We start from the raw sequence: 22,960 nt of genomic DNA on the forward strand, positions 1-22,960 counted from the left end.
GGCGCACGGGATGCCGGTATCTGGGTAAGGAGGTACGGATGTAGGTCAAGACTACGGTAGGGGTAGAGATCGATTGAAGCAGCCGTGGTATTTCAGGCTGTATTTAGTCGATACAGCTACGTTAAATTAGACCTGTTTCGCAGTGTTAACCACGGCGGGTGAGGGTGTGCTGTACAAGTAGTGTACTGTGACGTATTTGAAACTTAATTTATTACAAGCTGTGCTTGATTAATTGAGTATGGCTATAATGAAACAAAATGTTTTTGAAGTCATCTGAAAAAAAACAACAACAAAATTACAGTTATGTTAGGAAGGGTAGAGTGTAAGTCATAGGCGATGTGCAAAGTAAATTACACCATTAACAAGGAGACAGGCTCTGTAAAATGTGTACTGAGAGGTTACTCCAAATCAGACCTGATGCAAAATATAACCAAGAAACGAGTCAGTCAAAATCATTGGAAATATACAAAACAAGTGCATAGTTCCCCATCACAATCAGTGACGGTGCATAACAAAAGTAAAGAATGGGCAGACATGATTACAATTATTGCACAAAGGATATACCAGTCTGTTTGTTTGTTTTTGAATTTCGCGCAAAGCTACTCGAGGGCTATCTGCGCTAGCCGTCCCTAATTTAGCAGTGTAAGACTAGAGGGAAGGCAGCTGGGCATCACCACCTACTGCTAACTCTTGGGCTACTCTTTTACCAACGAATAGTGGGATTGACCCTCACATTAAACACCCCACGGCTGAAAGGACGAGCATGTTTGGTGCGACGGGGATTCGAACCTGCGACCCTCAGATTACGAGTCAAACGCCTTAACCTACCTGGCCATGCCGGGCTTATACCAGACAGTGTAAAGTGTAGAATAGTAAGTCAGAATCAGAAACAATCAAACATTATTACAGATTGTGTACAATGTAAATATCAAATGTCAACAATTTTCAGGCATTATTATAGATTCAGGTAATACAGTTGTAAAAAGAATTTGGATCGTGTGATTATATTGGCTACAGAATAAGTTGAATGTTAAAGCACATTGTCGTTCTAATTGTTCAACGTCCGTACATTTCAGGAGCTGAAGGAAAATGAATCTTCACAATAGAAAAGCTCTTTGTATAAATCAAATATTTCAGGAAGACCTGAGCTTCATCTTATAGTCCACAAGGAAGAACAAAAGAAAAGCAGATCTTGTTTGTTTTTAATTTCGCGCGAAACTACACGAGGGCTATCTGCACCAGCGTGTATTTGTGTGTTTTTCGTATAGTGAAGCCACATCAGACTATCTACTGAGCCCACCGAGGGGAATCGAACCCCTGATTTTAGCGTTGTAAATCCGTATGCATTTGCACTAACCTTCCCTAATTTAGCAGTGAGAGACAAGAGGGGAAACAGCTAGTCATCACCACCCACCGCAAACTATTGGGCTACTCATTTTACCAACAAATAGTGGGATTGACCGACACGTTATAACGCCCCATGGCTGAAAGGGTGAGCATGTTTTAGAGTGAGGGGAATTTGAACCCGCGACCGTCAGATTACGAGTCGAGCGCCCTTAACCACCTAGCTATGCCGGTCCTGAGCAGATCTTTATATATGAATTATAATTTTCACATAAATTCAAATATTTCAGGAAATAATTGACACCAACTCATCCTTTAGAAGCTAGTGTTAAGGAAGGCAGATTTTAATATGCCATATATGCCCTTTTCACGCACTCCTCCAGTGACACAGTTATATGTCTGCGGACTCATACCGCTAGAAAGTGGGTATCGATACCCGTGGTGGGTAGAGCACATATAGCTGATTGCGTAATCAACACTCAATCTTTTAACACACCTTTTTTTTTTTTTCAGGAATAACTTAGAAACTTCACATCCTCTAGAATTCATACAACTAGAAGAAAATATAATCTTTGGTATCTGAAGTGCCCTCTTCACACAACGTTGAAGTGCACCGCATTCTCTAAACGTTAAAAGAAAAGAAAGATATCGTCACCACCTGAACTTCCGTTTTCGCTCAATACTGAAATACTTGAAGAAGACTTGAGCTGCACCATATTTCTAAAAGGGACAGGAAAAGGAAGAGTGTCTTTGTTACAGAATATTAAACTGTAAGAAAGACTTAAGGTAGAAGTTTTAACAAATATGTAACACTTCATCACTCAGTAAATACCCAATTATACGCTGTAGAAGTACTGACTTTAAATTTTTGACAAAGACAACTGAAGTATCTGCATATTAATTCAGTCTGAGATAGAATACTCTCTTTCGTTCTACTTGTTTGTTGTTTCAGGAATCCATGTGATTACCATTTCACTTTCCACCTTGTTGTACATTTCTGTTTGTTTATATGGTGTTTAACAAACATAAGAATAGGCACAGTTATGTACTTTAAACAGGTCAGCTGCACTACGCTGCCATACAAAGGTAAACAGAAATATTGTTTTGGCTAAATTTCCCATAAGCTCCATCCTGTCACTCTGTCTGTTTATGTTTAATGACCAAACCCGTGCAGGTTTAGTTAGTTTCCATTACACATGTATGGGAATAGTGCCGTAATCTGTAACTTTGTGTCATCAGATCAAGGAACACAATACTTTATAAAGGTTGCAACCCTTTAGTGATTACTAGTTAAACACTACTTTAGTGTTACTTGCTAAAACAGACAGAGATAGGTTACAACAAAACTCATGGAAAATATACGTAAACAATAGATTTTAATGCCAAACATGCACCTACTATATCTCCTGCAAGCAGCAGAATTTCAGGCAAGACACAGTAGAAGAGATTTGAATTTGCTTTGTTGATGACAACAAAGGTCCCTTTAAACAAAACAAGCTTTTACTTATACATGTTACTCTAAGACATATATATACATCCTCAACAACGAGCAGACAATGTTACATATTTCAGATAAGCTGTAGAATGGTAAATCGAGGTCCATATACATTGGATTATTGAATTGATCAGAAGTAGTTTGGGAATCCACTGTTTGGTTGTCGTATATATATACACATACCCACAAGCAAAAATATTCGTCCTCAATGACGGGAAAAAGTTTAAATTAATCTGTGAATTTTATTTATTTCACAAACTTTTAAAAGGTTATTGGCGTTGCACTCTCGGTTTCACTCAGAGTCAAGATCCTGAGCTACTGAAACTGTTCACCGTTCATAATAGTGTTATTAATTCATAAGAATTTAGTATAGAATATACTGCTTGTGAAATAAAATTTGGTATCAACATTATTCACACCTGTCCTGTCATTTCGAAGGTGAATGTTGAGCTGTACCTGCATGCGCAGTTTTTCAAACGCAGACTGGAAGCGGCCGCCGCAAACAGGAGAGAAACGAACACTCAGACAGATACCACGGTTAAGAATATACATAAGACATGTACACATCATACATTAATATGTATTGTTTTCACTTAACACCAAACATGCTCGCCTTTTTAGCCATGGAGGCGTTATAATGTGATGGTCAATCGTTGGTCAAGGAGCAGCTCAAGAGTAAGCGGTGGGTGATGATGACTAGTTGTCTCAGCTCTAATCTTACACTGCAAAATTAGGACGGCTAACACAAATAGCCCTTGTGTAGTTTTGCGCGAAATTCAAACCAAACCAAAAGTATACCACATTTTGTGTGTTAGATGAATAATCTTCGGTCAACAGCAACGAAATACTATTCCTTAATTATTAACTTTGTGTAATAACTATGATTTTTATGTTCAAGATTTTTTTTAGAGATCTAGAACGTGTTATATTGACATCGTCTAATATTTTTGTTAATTTTTCTGTTGAAGACACAATTTCAAGTTCTTTTGAGTGCTGCATTATGAACACTAACGTCGAACTTGTTATTATAGTTTGAAATATCCTATTTATTGCAATCAACAGTTACATTAGCCTGTTATTTTCGGTATACTTTTATCTCCATTTATATATAGGAAATGTAAATTTTTGAATTTCAAAAACAGTTTTTTTGTGGTGTGGTTTTATTTATTGAATTAACCAAACAGTAAAATTATCAGCAATTAATTTGTTTGCTTTATTAAATTGAGAGGCAATTTATTATATCATTTTGATTTTAAGGTCACACACGAAGTTATCTCTACCTCTTTTTTTGTTGTTGTTGTTGTTGTCCAGGTAGAAAATTGGACAATGATAAATCTACCCGGCTATGTAGGGATTGTTGTTTGTTTGTTTGTTATAAATCACAAAGCTACACAAAGGGCTGTCTGTGCTCTGCCCACCACGGGTATCAAAACCCAGTTTCTAGAGGTACAAGTCCGCAGACATGCCACTGCGTCACTGGGGGGTGGGAGCATCACGTACGGAAGTTTGCATAATAATATACACATTTAAGAGATGTTAAACTTGGAATTCTCAGTGTTGAGCGCATAGCAACATTTTGAATGTTTTTCATAATTGTAGTATATGATTTGGCTAAATATATCCACGTGGGGAAGGAATATTCTATAATAAGAGTATAATGCAAACTTTATAAATTAGTAGTATGCCATCAGTAGAAGTATTTCCGCATTTCTCATTGACACTCTTCGCTGGTTTTGTTTTCTGTTTTGTTATTGAGTTTATGCTTCTGATCCAAGTTGATACTGCGTCGTTCGTGAGACCAGGAAATTTGAATGGCGTAGTTTCTGGAGCACAGTTTCATTTGTTTTGTTTTTTGGATTTCGCGCAAAGCTACACGAGGGATATCTCCACTGGTCGTCCCTAATTTAACAGTCTAAGACTATGGGAAGGCAGCTAGTCATCACCACACACCGCCAATTCTTGGACTACTCTTTTACCAACGAATAGTGGGATTGATAGTAACATTGTAACGCCCCCACGGCTGAAAGGGCTAGCATGTTTGGTATGACAGGGATTCGAACCCGCGGTCCTCAGATTACTTAACCACCTGGCCATGTTGGGCCCACAGTTTCATAGCGATATAACTTATTTTAGCACTTCAACTTTCTGTCCGTTTCAGTTCTTTATACTTAATAAGAGTTTATTATTATATCTTAATGATATTAATTTCATGTCCTTCAATGGAATAGCGGTAAGTATACGAATTTACAACGCTAAAATAAGAGATTCGACTCCACCAGATGGACACAGTACGTACAGTTACGACAAAAAGTGTTCGTACTCTTGCGTCCCGAGTGGGTTTTTGCTCATAACTTAAAAAGTATCACGATAAGGCTAATAGAAGTATGGTATCTTATAAATATTATACTAACACACATCTACATATATTTTTATGTAAATTAAACGACAAATAAACTGTTTATAAACAAATAATCAAAACTAGGAGGAGCAGAAAGTGTTCGTACATTTCAGAACGTGTAAAAACACTGATATTCCCGTAAAAATTTGTTTAGTTTGGCGAATAAACTACATTATACCATTTCAGAACTAGACATTGGGTTCATAATTATTGGAATTTTGCCAGCAAAAAATGTACTTCCGGCAATTTAGCGCCGAACAGGAAACAACTGTCCAGTGATTTAAAAGAGACACAAGTTTCGTGTGTCTCTTTCCGGTATTGCTACACAACTTAATGTGCCGAAATCTACTGTTCAAAGCATAATTGCCAAGCTTAAGCTCACAGGACCAACTGCTAACCTCCCTCGTTTCGGACGCCCCACTAAAATTCCAGAGAGAACCAAGAGTGAGGTTCTCAGGGAAGTTAGTAGGAACCCTCGTTTAACACGTAATGATATACAGAAACTGGTAAGGGAAACTGGGGTTGAAGTAAGCACCTCTACAGTTACGAACATGTTACGCTCTTCTGGGTTTAAAGCATGCCGTCCTCGTAGAACTCCATATTTAAAGCCTGTTCATTTAGAAGCACGATTGAGGTATGCAAGAAAACATGTAGATAAACCCTTTACCTATTGGAAGAGTATTCTTTGGTCAGACGAGCTTTTCGGCCACAATGATTTTCGCTATATTTTCGGTAAGAAGGGGGGAACGAAATCTTCCAAAGAACACCGTTCCTACAGTTAAACACGGAGGTAGCTCGATCATACTATGGGGTTCCTTCAGCCCTTCTGGTGTTGGCAGCCTTCACCGCGTCAACGGAATCATGAGAAAAGAAGAGTACGTTGATATATTAGGCACTTATATCAAGAATGATGCTCGGAACGTGCGGGTTGGGTGTCGTTGGATCTTCCAGCACGACAATGACTCTAAGCACACATCGAAATATGTGCAATCCTGGTTGCAGTAGAACCATATAAGCGTTCTGGAGTGGCCATCGCAGTTACCCGATCTCAACCCAATTGAAAACGTTTGGCATGAGTTGGAGGCCTTCTGTGAAGAAGAATGGAAGAAAATACCAGTCGAGTACTGTCAAACGATCATGGAGAGCTATGAGGAGAGATTGCACCAAGCAATTCACCTGAAAAGCTACACAACTGACCATTAAAGTAGACGCACAAACACTTTCTGCCCCTCCTATGTTTGGTTATTTGTTTATAAACAGTTTATTTGTCGTTCAATTGACATAAAAATTTATGTAGATGTGTGTTAGTATAACATTTATAATATACTGTACTTTCATTATCTAATTAGTGACACGCATGAATGGATTAACGAGATTCCTACTGTCCCTATCTACTATCTAGCGAAACCACAGCCAATGGAACGGGCTTGGAGAAATCAGCTGGGAAAACACTACTCACGACGCTGGGGTACGAACGCTTTCAGTTGTAACTGTATCTCGATGTGACTTTGTTATAAAACACACACACACATTTGATTAATTTCTGTTATTTATTTGTTGTTGATATTTCCACGGTGAATCAGTGGCAAGTTTACAGAATTACATTTTAGGATTCGAAGTTTTCACGATGGGCAGAATGTTGACAGCCACTTGTATAGCTTAAAATTAAAAGATAACAGTCATTAATATTTTGTTCACTAAGTTGTCGAAAGCGAATTAAAAATAATAGGTATATTTAATTTGCACAAACATTAGTTACATTATTTTAACTATTAAAGCAAAATCACCCGCATTTGATTTTGTCCGTGATATTTCCCTTAAGAGAAGCAAAACTTTCCCAAATTACTTACACAAATATCATAACGAGAATATCGACTGTAACTAATGTTGAATATTAATTTACCTCTTTCTGTTAAATATCCATTTTCATGCTAACTAACAACTTTCGTACGGTGTATGTTCAAACAACGTCCGAAAAAGGGCCGAAGGCCGTCTGGAAGTGTCACCTGGTTTAACCATTCCCACCTTCAAAAAATAGGGTGCTGTCTTACAGTCAGCCAGTATCAACTAAAATAACGTCATGTAAGAGACGTTTAACGTTGTAATTTGTACTGTGGTGATGTCAGTAAAATGTGTGCATACCGTGAATTATGAAAAACTTATGCACTCTGTATGCTACGACAAAGCATGACATATCACTTTAAAAACAAGAAATAAAAATAATTTGTTACTCTTAATTTTGGTTTTATTTACTCTTGAAACAGAATATATTCAAGGACCCTGCGGGAACACATCTAAGTCCTAATATTATTCACGTTCTCTTAGTAGTATCGGCGAATAGTGGCATAATTACAAAAGATTCCCTCTCATCATATAAAAAGTATTTGAGTCCCTACATTTTTTTTTATAATCATAGTGACGGTTCTGGTTGATTCGGGCACTTGTAATTACGGGGACGCACGAGAATGCATATACCAATATGACGAGATTCTATGAAGGTTTCGAAACTTTGCAAAAATGGTACAGTTCTTTGACGAATCTTTTTCATTGTTTACAACACTCTTAGTTTTTTAGGGGGTTAGATTGTGCTTAATGATGTAAAGGCATCCGTTAACATCATGTTTTTCTATCACTAGAGTTTTTCTTATAACTTATTCCTAGGCAATACATTTTTACAACTTAAATAAAATTGCAGCTCGTCTCGTTACGGTGTAATACGCAATTGCTTTAGTTCAGCTGCTGTATCATTTTTATAATTATGCGACGTCCGGCATGCGCATACTAAACTTTAATTTTTTTATCACAATCATTTTCTTTTTGTCCTTATAATAAAACGTTGGATTTCATTCAAAGTTCCTTCTTTTATTGTTATTGAGCCAGTAAGGATTAAACTTTGAAACTAATGCACTTAATTTGTCTGAAAGTAAACCTCCTTACGAATGTCTGCATTAAGCTGGTGAATTTCAGAGTACATTTTATTTAGCTAATCGAAAATAGTTATCTATACTGTATTTATATCTCATTTCAGCTTTTTAAAATTAAATAATGTAAGTGTATTTCAGAGTGACAAACAAAACTTGAATTATTTTCTTCCAATACCGAAAAACTGTTAACCACGTTTATAGTGTTAAGTTTGTTACATCAAATTAAACAAAGAGAGTAAGCTTTAAAATTAAGAGCTGCTGACCGTTAGCTTTTCTAACCGACTCTGCTACATCGCTGTGAAGCGATACCAAGAATGACAATCCAGATGTGTTTCAACACTTTGTTATATGGCATAGTTTGATTGCCATCCCTATTCACACATAAAGTTAAGTTTACTGCCATTTCTATTTACAGTCTGTTTGGTGTTATTCATTATTTTTTTTATGTACCACTAGTTGAACTATTCTCTAAAACCCAAAATAACAATTCACACTTTATATATTACTTACATTAATATAAACCAACCTGTCATTAAATGACTTTTTCTAGCTGAAGAACCAAATAAGACTGGATACTTTGTTGTCAGTATGAAGAACAAATTAGTTTTAGGTACTTCTTAACATATTGTCTGTTTTCTTATTTGTGTATCCAGATTTTTTATCTCTGCTTATCTTCCCCTTTCTTGATCTATCTGTGTCAGTTATTTTATGGGTACATACACATTTGTAATTGTACATTTATTCACTGGTTTACCTATCTGTTAGTTTCAACAGTTTATTTACAGTATCTTTTTGTCTGTGCTTATGTGTATCTACCAACTGCAGTGGCATGTCCAGAACTATGCCTGGTTGGATACATGAAAACAATGAGTAATAAATTCTCAACTCCTGAAAGAACTGAAACTCCAAAAATGTAATCTACTGAAGTAAGGTGGTTTGAATTGTTGGGGGAGGGCAACAATTGATATTGAGCTGATGGAATAAATTATGAATGTGTAATTAATTATATGAGTTAGTTTTCAAGATTAAATGTTTTCCACATGTAGAAAAGGTAGCTTATCTAACTGATTATAAAATACTGTTATTTTTTATAATTACATACAGTTCTAGTTCAAGAACGGTAAGTGTGTCTTTAACCACATGTTTAAACAGGTTCTGCATACAAAGGGAACAGTTCAATGTACTGTCTACAATGTTAAGCATGCTGTAACAGTACCCAAGGCTTGTATAACCACTGCCTAGCTGCATATACATATATATATGTCTCTCTGAACTTATGTATTAAGTTATATTCATGAAGTCAATTGTGAGAAGCTTCACATAATTCTTTCTTCTCATATAACACATTTCTTAAAATTATTTAGAAGTACAGCTTTATAGCCAAGTATATTCTGGAACATGAACAACATTATCAGTTTGTAAGTTGAGCTTAATTCAATTTAAACTACATCATACAATTTTCTTACCTGTCATCACGTTAAACTGCAGTATGCTCTTAAAAGTTATTAATAAATTGTAATCAATAACCTAATACTGGTATAATTGTTTTATGGTGTTTTTAATACTGAAACTATATTTTTAGATAGTGTGTTGAGTACCATTTTTTTATTTTCTAAAGGCTGAGTTGTATATTGAAATTCATGATTTATGAACAGTGTTTCTAGATATTAGACTGCACACTGTGGAGATAATTTATAAATAAGGTTTTGAATATTAGATTACATGCTGTATTTTTCATGATATTTTGGTAATTTCCTTTTTACCTCACAAATTAATTTATGATTGCTAAACATGCTTCTCAGATTATATGTTCTACATCAAATTCTGTAGCATTGTGTGAAAACATTAGATAATGTATAAATATCATAAACGAAATTGCATAGTCTTTACATCATACATATTGTACATTAAATTTGATATGTAATTATTTCAAACCTTGAGTTACTAGTTCATTTTTCCTAACTATTAGTTCCTATCAAAGAAGCTACAATGTCTCACAGTGAAGAGGCTCCAGCCCCCAGGGACCCAAGGGTCTCCTTGACAACTCATCCCAGCTTTACAGATCAAGATTTTGAAGGTAGATAATACCAATGATTAACATAAACATTTGTGAAGTGTTTAAAGTCTGTAATCTAATTTTTCAATGTTACACACACACACATATATTAGTTTGCAATAATAAAAAACAAGCCAAACCAAAAATAAATTTAAAAAAATAAAAAGTGCTGCACTAATTAAAAAGATACCAGGGTACAAGCTATAAATGTGGGACATAAAATGTACCCTAGGTTTTGGAGGTGACTGAAGAAGTAGGGCCCATATTGTAATGGAGATACACCGTCTATCAGTCTTAACTTCCATTTGCCAGTCTTACATAATGAAATAAAATAAAGGAGTAGCAATAGATGTAGAAATATAAATTAGGAGAGTGAGATGTGGGTGTTCAAGCCCAGTGTCCCACATCTGTATCATCCTTCACTGCCTGCAAACAGCTGTGGGAAGGTTACTGCTCTCCAAAGTAAAGAAGAAAAAATTATTTGAAAAATAAGAATAAGAAAAATAAGTTACAACTAAATGGGTAGCGGTTGGATGCTATTCTAGTTTATTTAAGTAACTGGATGGAACTCTTCATACCAGTATAATTTGTTTATTAGGCTACCAATTAGTGCATTTCTACCATAATGGGGGCTGGAATGCTAACTTTAAGAGGTAAGTTTTTAACTTACTTACCCCCAAATGGTGTTACCTTATTTTTCTTGTTCTTATTTTTGAATCAGGTTTTTCTTCTTTACTTTGAAGAGCAGTCATCTTCCCACAACTCTCTGCAGGCAGTGAAGAGTGATATAGATGTGGGATTTTGTGGGCTTGAGCACCCACTTCTTGCTCTCCTAATTTCTATATCAGTTGTCATTCCTTTATTTTATTTCTTATGTGAGACTGGCAAATGAAGGTTAAGACTGACAGACTGTGTATCCTCACCACAATGTGGGTCCTATTTCTGATGTCACCTCCAAAAGCTAGGATACATTTTATAACCCACATTATAGCTTGTACCCTAGGATCTTTTTAATTAGTGCAGCATTTTTTGTTTATTATTTTTAACTTATCTTTGTTTCTGCTCATTTTTTAGGTTATAAAAAACTAATATAATTAATCAGAGGTTTGGATTTGCTATTTTTAATGTAGTCCTTCCTTTTGATTTTTTCACTTAACTACTTTATCAGTATTAATTTTCTCTAAAACACACACATACACACACAATATAGCAGGTTTGTAATGTACAATTTAAAATTTTGCACTCTTGATATGCTTAGAAAGCTTGTAATGAACAGTTTTAAATGTACCCTTGATATGTTTAGGTTTGTGATGTACAGTTTGTATTATTCTGACTTTAACTATCCTTGTACCAACTACTAGAGGTATTGGCTACAAGAATTAATAAGGAACATTAAATCTTCTGTAAAGGTTAACAAGGAAATATGATAAGATTCTAGAAAGTAGAAAGTTAAAAATATTATAAGGAAAGCTACAACAGTTATTATTGTGGTGAAACAAGTAATTATCAAAAAGTAATGAAATGAAATTAGTGATGTAATGTCATATGCCATATATGGAAATGGTATATAGCTAATATTAATTGTATATGACAATAAATTAATATCATTTGAAACCAATCTACATAAGTAATGCTTGACATTTTGAAATAGCCTAATAGCTCAGATTTTTAGAAACTACTAGGATTGATTTAGATATAAGGTAATAGGAATTTTGAAAGTAATATCACTATATCTTGGATTATAACTGAACTACTAAAATTCCAGTAAAACAGGTTTAGTCCTTATGGTAATTAGTAGAGTTATTACATATAGGTATTTATTACACATCTTTAAAGCCACAGAGTACACACAGATTTGAATACTTAGATTTCACTAGAAGTTTGTTCATATATTTATCACATATTCTTCCTTGCAGACCAGGTAAACAGGTTTGATTAATCTAGTTCTTAATATAAGCCTATTTATCTAATTGCCATCACACTTCCTTGAAGATTATACAGTGGAAGTTACACTAACTTAATTCATAATATAAATTTATTCATATAGTCATCATACATTTCCTTATAGACCAGAAAACACCCTTCAAACACATCTGGTTCTTAATAAAAACTTGTTCATGTAAATGTCACTCACCCTTACTAATAGAACACTGTACACAGTTTAACTAACCTAACTTTTATTGAAAACTTGTTTATATTACTCTCACATATACTTTATTGTAGAACACAGTTTTTATTAGACATTTCCTCAGGTAATCAACACTTATCATTTCATACAGAACACATTTTTACTAATCTAGCATGCAATAGAAACATATTGATATATTTGTCACACACCTTCCTTAAAGAACACAGTTTATACTGATGTACTTCTTAGTGAATTATTAATGCATTGTCACAAACTTCCTTGTTGGCCAGATAACAGTTTTTAGTAACCTAGCTAATTCATGATGTACATTTATTCATCTAATTGTCACACATTTCATTATGGACTGAGAAATATAATTTTTCTAACCTAGTTTATAATATAAGTGGATTCTTCTGGTTGTCATATATTTCTTTGCAGACAACACAACTCAATTTTATTTATAACATAGTTTGCAGTTGAAACTTATCCCCATAACTGTTACTCACATTAGCCTAGTTTTATATATAAATGTATTCATATATTTCTGACAGATGTCCTTGTAACATATAGTTTTATACAAAAACTTATTCATATATTTTTGACATATTTTTACTGCAGGCCACAGAGCGCACACTGTTTATGTCGGCCTTCATGTACCAGGCTACAGAAGAAGAGGACACAGACGTCATCGGCATCACCACCATAAAAATGGCCACAAGAAGAAGGAGGATGGCACTGCTGCTGACTATGAACATGGAATTAATCGACCAGGTAACAGTTTTTTAACTGTGAAGGTTTTCTATTCTTAGTGTGTAATAAAGCTATATATTGTTTTGTTTTGTTTTTTTTTACTTTTTTTTCATTTACTTTGTACTTAAAAAAATATTTTTTAAGTACAATTGAATAGCTTTATTTAAAAAATCAATACATTTTAGAAATATTTTAAAGGCTTAAAATATGTTACTAGAGAATTGTTTTATAAAAATGTGCTTAGCATGTACAGCTTGGCTTAAGTTAAGTCATTGTTAATTATACATTATCATTTATTTTATTAAGCTTTACTTTGATAAGCTGAGTAACTGCAACAACACATATCTCATTAGGGACTTTATAATATCTTTTGTACTGTGTACAAAATTCTTTCAAAACTGATCCTTTCATATTCCTGGTGAAGTGTATTATCAAATTCCCTATCTTTTAAAGTATAAAGTAATATTATTACTGTCTAGTGTAATTTGTATAGTTTGTGTTGTGAATTGCTTACATTATATACTGATATTATTAGGTTGTCTGGAAATGAATGTCATTTTTGAACTGCGAAGTTTGAAAAAGTGTAAACCAGTGTTGTAAAACATGCTTTAAATAAAGTAAGTACCATTTGCTTCAACATGTTTTGCCAAGGTGTAATGATGCTGTTTATGCCCTGCTGTAGAAATAAGAGTTTTATGGTTAATGAACTCCCTGAAAGCTTCTTTTGCAACTGTCTGGTTTTGAAAGTGTTTATTGTTCAAAAGATTGTCAGAGTGCTTGAAAAAATGAAGATATGTAGGGGAAAAGGTCTGAGTAATGAGGTGGTTGAGGCAGAACCTCGATTCCCAATTCTTTCAATTTTTGGAGTGTCATCCTTGACATGTGGGGATTAGCATTGTCATGAAGAAGAATAGGGCCCTTTCAATTAGACCAGAGTTATTTCTAGTGCAACTTTTGAAGCACTTTGGCCAATTCTTGACAATATTTGTCCACTATGAATGTTTTCCCTGGATTCAAAAAGTTGTTGTGAGTGATGTTAGCCACAGTCCACCATACAATCACCATGACCTTTCTTTGGTGAGACTTGGACTTTGGGAAATTCTTTTGGGCTGTTTTGTGATTGAGCCATTGTGCAGATTGTTTCTGACTGTCATACAGAATCCAATTTTCCTCACATATCACTATCTGTTTAGAAAATAGATCATTTCAGGTCCACAATAGCAGTGTAAAGCAGGTCTCATAATGCCAATTTTGTTGATCTTCAGTCAGCTCATGCAGAACCCACTTATCCAACTTTTTCGTCTTTCCAATCAAACTCAGGTGGTTGGCAATGCTTTACTTGTATGTGCCTAGTTTTTCTGCAAGCTCATGTACTGTTGTGTGAGGGTCTGTCTCAACTGCTTCCCTTAATGTGTTTTCATCCAAGGATGGCTTCCTTTCATGACGTTTGTGGTCTTCAAGAGTTTCATCTCCGTGTCGAAACCTTTGGAACCAATGCTGAATTCTATGTTCAGTAACAGATCCATGGCCGAATACCTGGTTGATGTTCTATGTAGTTTCAGTGGCTTTTCGTCCAAGATTGAAGTTATAGAGGAAAAGCTGGTGAAAGTTCTCCTTGTCCATGCTGCCTTCAGGGTTGCAAAATTTACTTTTGAGTAGAGTTGAAACAGCAAACAATTAAGACACCTTGTAAGTGACAAACATAGGATAAAATCAAACAACAATAAGTTAATCAGTATTCACCTTCTGAAGGTCATCATGAGAATAATTTATTTCTGGACAGCCTAATAGTTTTGAGTAATAAAAAAGAAAAACTACTAACAGTTTGAAAGCAAATTCTGAGAAAATTTTTAATTCTGAAACTGCTGAAACTATACAGTAACTGCAAATAAGAATTTCTCACATTCATATTCTACAACAGGTTAAACTAAAAATAACTGTTTTGGAGCTAATGAATTGTTGTTTGACTAAGTTACTGTATGCGTCTTGCTTTTTTATGTTTCAGTTACACCTCCTGCTGAGCGTGTCCATTTTATCTTGGGAGAAGGGGAAGATGATACCCATACATCACACCCTCTCTTCAGTGAGATGGAGGAGCTTCATGGACTTGGAGAAAACATGGAGTGGAGGGAGACTGCAAGGTAAGAAGTCTTTTTTTACTACATTTGCACAAGAGTAAGAAACTGTTGAATTGGGACTTTGATAAAGTAAGTTATGTTTATATATTGTTGTTTATTAAATTGTGACTGTTAATTATCTTAATAGAAATTTATTTTATTTACATATATAGAAAATAAGATTTGTTCTCTTTGGAAAGATGGGTGAAGTTTGAAGAGGATGTAGAGGAAGGAGGAAATAGATGGTCCAAACCACATGTGGCCACCATTTCTCTTCACTCTCTCTTTGAACTAAGAAGCTGTATATTGAATGGAACAGTCATGCTGGATATGGATGCACTAAGCCTGGATCAGATTTCTGGTGAACTGAGTTTTCTAATTAAAGTGACCTAATTTCAAATTTATCATAAAACACAAAGCTTACACTTAAAAAAAATATTTGTCATGTATAATTAGTATTATTTAAATAAGCATACTACATCTAAATCACATCAAATGAGATATATCATCATGAAAAAATGAAGTAATAAGACATATAAGGTTTGTAATTTAAACTGGTGTAAAAAATGGCAAGAGTTCAATGACTTGCTTACAGATATAACTATATCTATAAGAGTTACACAAGTTTTCTCTCTAAATTCTTAAAATATTTATGATATGTGTATGAAATCAATCGGTAATTGTTAATGATTTGGACCACATTATTGTGTCATAGATTAAAAGCTGAATTATAGTGAAGAATTTATTATATGGCTAACCAGCTATATTTTAAAGTTTTTCTGTAAGTTCAGTTAGTAATTTTTATACCATTATTTAATTAGTTCTTTTTGAATGAAAGTTTTGCTTTGTTTGTTTAGTTTTTGTCATATTTAAGCAAGGCTGCTTTGTCTTGTGTTAATTTTTTTTTTTTAGATCTTATGCTGGAAGGTATGGTCAACTCTGGTCAATTACAAGGTGACATGCATGAAAAAGTGAAAGAGGCTCTTCTTCGTCGGCACCGACATCAGCATGAAAAACGTCATGGAGGAGACAAAAGCTCTCGTTTACCATTAATACGTTCCCTTGCTGAAATTGGCCGAAACTCAAGTAAAAGCATGTTTGGTTCTAATAGTAAGTGTTAGTTGAGTTTCATGTTGTATGTAAAATGAAAACTGAATGTAAATTAATATATCTCTCCCATTTTCTGTTACAGTTTTTCTCTGCTTTATTTATTTTCCATTTATTTATTTATTCTCACCAGTTATATTTGAAAGCTTTTATAATTAACTCTGACATTGTAAAATTTATAACTGTTTGATGCATTTGATCTGGTTAGTTATAGCTTCATATTTGCACACAGGTAGCATTAATATTGGTAATACAAAAAGCTTCTATGTTAATCCACAGTTAAAGAAAGTACTATCTTGCAGGGCTTACCTAAAATAATGTTTGATTTTTCTAATAACGTGATGTCTTTTTTCCTGGGTAAACAGCACATTTGGACAAAGAGGGTGGAGGGCACTCTATCCCATCTGCTCCAACTAGCCCTTCAGCCCATGGAGAAGAAAAACCCAACATTGGAAAGTTCCTGAATCTTCCTGGTAAACCCTTGAGATAATTGGGTTTGCCTATCTTGTCTGAGATATTTGAATATATGTTAGTGTTCCCCAAGTTACAAGTTTAACATCAGGTTTTGGCTGCATGGTTCGAGTTTCTGTGGAATTGTTATGCTCTAAATAATGAAGTAGCATAATATGGTTATGTTTCAGTCAAGGTTTTTTTTGCATTTTGAATTGAAAATCTGATAGAACTGTCTTTGTTCAGTCTGTTTGTGATCATAGTCAAGTGTCAAAACAGTGCAGTCTGTAAGAAATATTTCTGTGTGGTTCTCTGCTATCTGTTTGTAAAAACTGTTTTTCTTCAGCTTTGTTGCTTGAAGCAAGACTCTAAGGAAGGTCAAATTTTTCCTTGTATTCTATTTTGTTTAACTAGAGGAAGTTAATACAAGAAATAATGACAACAATGTAGCAGAATAAACTGTATATTTCTTTTTTATATCCCTAACTTTCAGAGTATTATAATGGCAAAAAAAAAAAGATCAGATGTTAGAATGTTAGTTGTGGTACCCTTGTAGAAATAACATCACATAGTTATCCATTTTATCAATAATACCTTTGTTATTATGTAGAAGTAAATATTTTGGTCTTTATAACATAAATCCAATATAGGCTACAGTGATATTTTCAAGACATAAATTTGAACCAGTCATTCTGTTTTCATGGAATATTTGGATCTGTGTTTGCTGTTATGTTTATTGAGTTATTTCATACAAGTAAGTTGATGAGGATGAATTTATCTCCTTTAACCTTTCTACAAGTTTGAACATTTTTTACACTGTTGAACACTGATGTTAACAGTGTAAAAAATGTTCAAACTTGTAGAAAGGTTAAAGGAGATAAATTCATCCTCATCATTTGGACTGAAAATTGAATTACTTTCACCAGATAATTCAAAAGAACCAGTTAGTGAAAGAACAAATCTGATAACAGTGTATATAGTAGTGATACAGGTCAAAAGACTAAAGATCTGCTTTGATGAGATAAGTCGTTAAGAAAACAGTTTTTTTTTCTTTCCTTCTAAGGTACAACATTGAATATACTGTACTGTTTGTAACATTTTTAAATTTATGAACAGTTTTTTTTTTACAGTGGACAAAGATTTTGACAATGATAAAACTTGCTATATCTGTAGAATGCTTTCTAACCCATAAGCATATTAAAACATTTGCTAAGTATGATATGTATACCAGCATGTGTTAAGAGGACACCTTGACATTATTTGTTAACAAGTAAACATTGTGATGCTTTTGTTTTCCTTCTTCAACCATTTTCCTTTGTGTTAATTTCATGCTTTTAACTATACACTAAAATACATATTTACTAAAGAAAGACAGTTTATTTTAATATTTAAAGCATTCTATGTACAATAATAAATAACAGGACTAAGGATGGTAAGAAGATGCACAAATATTGTTAATCACCTTAACATCCTCCCCAAACATGAGAAAGAAACATTATTTGTTTTGTTTGTTAACTATATTCCCACATGTTTGTTACCATCAAATGGGTCATACAATATAATTACAATAATTTTATATAAATATTAAACATATTGTCCATCAGAGTTAGAATTAGTTTAGTGTATTCGATATGTTAAAGCTCTTTACTAAATCAAGTATGGTCATGACCTATCTGATGACTATGCCTCCTGATGATTGGACTGAAATTTATTTTCCATTTCAGAGTATGCTTTCAAACTGTTCTATCCTGTAGGCTTTCTATAAGTCATCTATTTTCAATGAGGTTGTTTTCCCAGTACCCATTTTAGTTGTTCGATTAAACAGAAATTCATAGGTGCTGTATTCAGTGACTTGACAAGAATACCTTCCTATGGAATAGCATAAAAAAAACCTGTTTTATTCTACAGCTGCTTGAGGTATGTGATAATTGAATAGAGGTATAACTGGAAGCCTTGTTTCCTTATAAAGCTGGTATCTTTGTGTACCTTGGCCTTTGTTTCCACTCTCCTGATTCTTAACTGAATCCTGGTGCAGTATCTAGAGGTTATTATGAAGTTCTTAGAAAACAGTTTGTGATATGCCCTGAACTACTTCTGGAAATTTTTTATTTCCATTGAACAGTAAAAATTATATGACAATTGTTAAAGCTATCAGGGTGTATATACAATATGCTAAATATTACACATACTCTGCTATTTTTCTTCAGCTAAGTACTGTTTTTATAATTTTCTATACAGTTTGTCTTCCTTTCCAGGTGCATCCTTTATGACTATATTATGTACTATTGCCTGGGGCTTGTAGATGGGATTTGTTATTGATCTTTGTGTCTTGAAATTTCATCTATTACAAGTACCACACTTTGCTTATTATGGCTGAGGCTTGTTGCAGGTCTGTGTCTGAATGGTCTTGATTCTACAAGTTAATGCACTTTCCTTTATTTAACAGCACTTTTTAGTGCAAGAATTATATCCATCTTGAAATTTCTAAATCCCTGATCTGAGAACATCTTTCAGATCAAAGTTCATAAATATTTTGCATCAGAAAGGGCTGTTATGTTCCTTCCCAAATGCAGTTAGTTTTTGATGGCATTGCATTACCTACTAAATGCCAAAAAGTGTTAAAAGGTAATTTGATATATTGTTTATGGTTGTCATTTGCATATTTATATATGTGGTGAGAGGTCTTCCCAGAGAAGGTTTTGTACTTTTAGTTTACCACCTATGGGACCTGAACGTCCACTCGCGTGTTTGTCATGTGTGGCAACTCGTGAAAGGGAGTTTAAACTCTGTTGTGCATCCACTCGTAGGGCTCCATGGTGGATGAGGTTGGGTCTGGTGGTCCCTGAACTTTTCTCTATCTCATAGCTTTTTACCCACTCACTTCTAAGGTTAAACAGCTATTGATCAGTATGCAACCATGTTTGGAGGACTCCACTACTCAATCCCAAGCTACACTTGATAATGTACCTTGATACCTCATTTTACATTCACTATCTGAAAAGTTTCATGGACAGATATCACTATTTTTCATTCAGAAGGGATTGAAGGGACTTTGGCTTTCCAAAATCTGTCCAAAAATCAAAATCTGGAGACTTTGGTTGAAATATCAAAACCAGAACATACCCAAACTCCTCTTGAAGTGCAAGACTTTTGGGAATTTGTTCAGGTTACTCCTCATGCTATACTGTATATGTCTTGAGGAGTCATTTATCTTCTTAACATCCCCAAGTCAGAGATTCTTGGCAGTCCTGTCAGTCAAGGAATTTTTCTGTGCGATGGAGTACTTTGGTCTACCCACATTCTCATTTTTACACTCACTTCTCCATGTCTTTGTACATTTGTGAAGGCAAGTTACATCCATTATATCTCTAACCCTCTACAGTGTTTCCAATGCCAGCAGTTTGATCACTCTAAGACCTCTTGCCATGGCTCTTTGTGTTGCACTTGTTGTGGTAGCTAAGACTAAACGGAAGATCTATGTGACCAGGTGCCTTATTGCATCGACTGTGAAGGCTCCCACCCTTTCTATTCATGTTCTTGTCCCAAATGGATTGAGGAAAAAGAGGTACAGCACGTGAAGACTTTTAATGACATATCTGATCCTGAGGCAGGGAAACTTTTGTCCTCCACACAATCAAAAAAACATGCTGCTGTCCTTTGCTTTACCACCTTGGTGGGTGTACAGACCAATTTTTCCATGCCTCCTGAAGAGTGTTTTTCATCTTATCTTCAGAGTTTGTTGCATTCAATGAAAAATGGAGTTGAAAGGTTCACATCATCTCTTGTCTCTGTCCATACCTCTGTTTCTGGTGGCTGCTTATGTCCCTCTTCTTCAATCCTAAGGTGCAAAATCATTACCACAGTTACTAGACTCGAGATATGCCTGTTAAACCTCATGCAGAATCCATGAAGGTTGACAAACCTCTGTCTTCTGAAGAAAAGCAGTGTGGTCAGAAACCAAAGGGCTCTCTGTCCTCATTCTGTATTAAATAAAAATGGCTACACTGAAACAGTGAACTGTTGAAGCTTATGTTCCATCTTGAATGACATTAAGGACTGTTTAATTAGTACTGTCCAGTCTGTTTCTCTGTACAGGAAACTTTCCCTCATCCTGCTGATGCCATCACCCTTTGGCAGTTTTCCCTCTATAGGAAAGACAGGTTGTGTGATAATTGAATTAATGGTGGTGCAGCTTTGCTGATCACCCAACATGTGCTGTACACATCTGTGCCACTAGCCACTCCACTTGAGACTGTGGTAATTTGTCTCTTTTTGTGTTGTACCTTGACTATTTGTTCCATCTACCTGTATTTAGGAGAGACTTGCAATCAGTTCTTTTAAATCATTTGCTGTCTCCCATTCTCCTTTTAAGTGATTTTGATGGACATACCATTCACTTGGGTCTAAAAGGGGTTGCTCTGTGGAGCCTATGCTCTCAGATAATAATCTATATCTTTTCGGTGATGGTTGTTTAACTTACTTTTATGCATCCAATGAGTCTTTTACTACTATAGACCTATTGGCTTACTCTCACTCTATTCTCATTTTTCTTAGAATGTTGAGAGTGATAATTTTCCCATCATCTTGTGGGTAAACTGGCTGTGCTCGATGCAACCCAACCCTGCATGCCACAGCAGAAATTGGACAAGGCCGACTGGCTTTCTTTCACTACTCTCTCAGAACTTGATCCTACCATCATCTATCTGCCACCTACAGAACACTGCATGGGTTAAGACTATACTGACTGTATAATCCAAGCAGCTGCTCATTCTATTCCTGTTACCTCAACATGTTTTCCACCATGGTGGAGTCAATCTTCCAGGAAGTATGGATGGCTTTAAAATGAGCATAGGGAGATCTTCTGATGGTATTCCTCTTTCTTTCTAACCACATTATTTATCATCAGGCCTGCTTCACAGGTCAAGTGTCAAAGCCAGAGGGAAACTTGGATTAAGTTAACTTCCAGCATCACTAGTTTCACCAGCTCCAAAGTTGGAAAACAGATCGATGTTCTATACTACTAAAGATCTGTTGAGCCCTCATAAGATCAAATCTTGATTATGAGTCTGTGAATTAGCCAAGCCTTCTGCACTAAGAATGCTGGACTCCCTTCACCATTAGAGGTTTCGGTCTGCTCAGGGGCATTCTGCACTTTGTTGGTCTATACTTTGTACGTTAAGTCCCATGAACGATTTCTACATCTTTGCTATTTGTAATTATCTGTGCAATATACTGCTAAACTCCATTCTTTACTGCAGCATCCCACTTTGGATTGTATTTTTTGTCCTCTGTGGGCTGTTATATTCAGTAACAGGTGATCCATTATTCCACCTTTTGGTCTCCAGATCTAGGCACACATGACCAACTTTGGTCTGGCACAAGACAATGTTTTGAAGTTTATTGTTCAGTCCATTCTTCTGTGGCATATTACCATTTTCACATGTGATGATTCTCTGAGTCACCTGAAGAAGGCAGACACTCTAGACTGGAAGTACTGCCTTCTCCTTACTGAATATGTCTCAAACCATCTCTCTTTAGATATTTATGCAAATTACTCAAAGTCAGGTGCTTCTATGTACTCTGTCATGGTACAGTGGCTGTACACAGACTCCCTTTTTCAGTTTCTGTGTTCACTGCCAAATTTTATGCCATCTCTCTTGCCTTGGATTGTGTAGCAACTAGCCAATAGTTTAACTGTACTGTTTGCACAGACTCTCTTAGCTGTCTGCAAGCTCTAGAATTACTTCATGTGACTTTGCACCCTGTTTTCCTTGACATTTTGAAACAACTGACTTAATTCTCTTTGTTATCTCCTTCATATCCATTTTTTTCTTGATACTGGGCCACATCAGCATTTGGGGGAATGAGGCTGTTGACAACTTAGCTATGTCTATCTGCTCTGGTGCCTTTACAGCTGAGCCTATTCTATATATGGACTACAGTCTTGTAACCAAGGCTTGGCTTCATACCAGTTGGCAATCTACTTGGGGCGAAGAACATTTCAACAACCTCTTCCAGGTCAAACCTATTATTGCTCTTTGGTAGCCTCTTTTTTCTAGTTTCCATATGGATCGTAAAAAGGAAGTTGTCTTAATAAGGCTTCACATTGGTCACAGCATTTTAACCTATCATTTTCTTTTGTCACTCAAGTCACAATAGCCTACATTTTATTGTTGTGTCATTGTTATGAC

General features: G+C 35.1%; 1 protein-coding gene across 26 annotated transcripts in view; it reads left to right on the plus strand.

Moving 5' to 3' along the window:
• Positions 1 to 22,960, plus strand: part of LOC143226219 (sodium-driven chloride bicarbonate exchanger-like) — a 146,561-nt gene that overhangs the window by 92,546 nt on the left and 31,055 nt on the right. For 6 of the 26 annotated variants that reach the window (XM_076456931.1, XM_076456937.1, XM_076456952.1 and 3 more), the window contains 7 exons: positions 1,858 to 2,114; positions 10,131 to 10,238; positions 12,964 to 13,116; positions 15,101 to 15,236; positions 15,413 to 15,573; positions 16,125 to 16,322; positions 16,685 to 16,792. In XM_076456931.1, coding sequence (XP_076313046.1) covers positions 10,151 to 10,238; positions 12,964 to 13,116; positions 15,101 to 15,236; positions 15,413 to 15,573; positions 16,125 to 16,322; positions 16,685 to 16,792 — 844 coding nt within the window. In that variant the 5' untranslated portion in view covers positions 1,858 to 2,114; positions 10,131 to 10,150. Of the gene's footprint in view, positions 1 to 1,857; positions 2,131 to 7,638; positions 7,758 to 10,130; positions 10,239 to 12,963; positions 13,117 to 15,100; positions 15,237 to 15,412; positions 15,574 to 16,124; positions 16,323 to 16,684; positions 16,793 to 22,960 lie in introns of those variants that run through there. The other 20 variants (XM_076456936.1, XM_076456935.1, XM_076456938.1 and 17 more) reach the window with 9 other exon arrangements.

The sequence above is a fragment of the Tachypleus tridentatus genome, chromosome 9 (genome assembly GCF_004210375.1).
Source record: "Tachypleus tridentatus isolate NWPU-2018 chromosome 9, ASM421037v1, whole genome shotgun sequence".
Taxonomy (NCBI): Eukaryota; Metazoa; Arthropoda; class Merostomata; order Xiphosura; family Limulidae; genus Tachypleus; species Tachypleus tridentatus.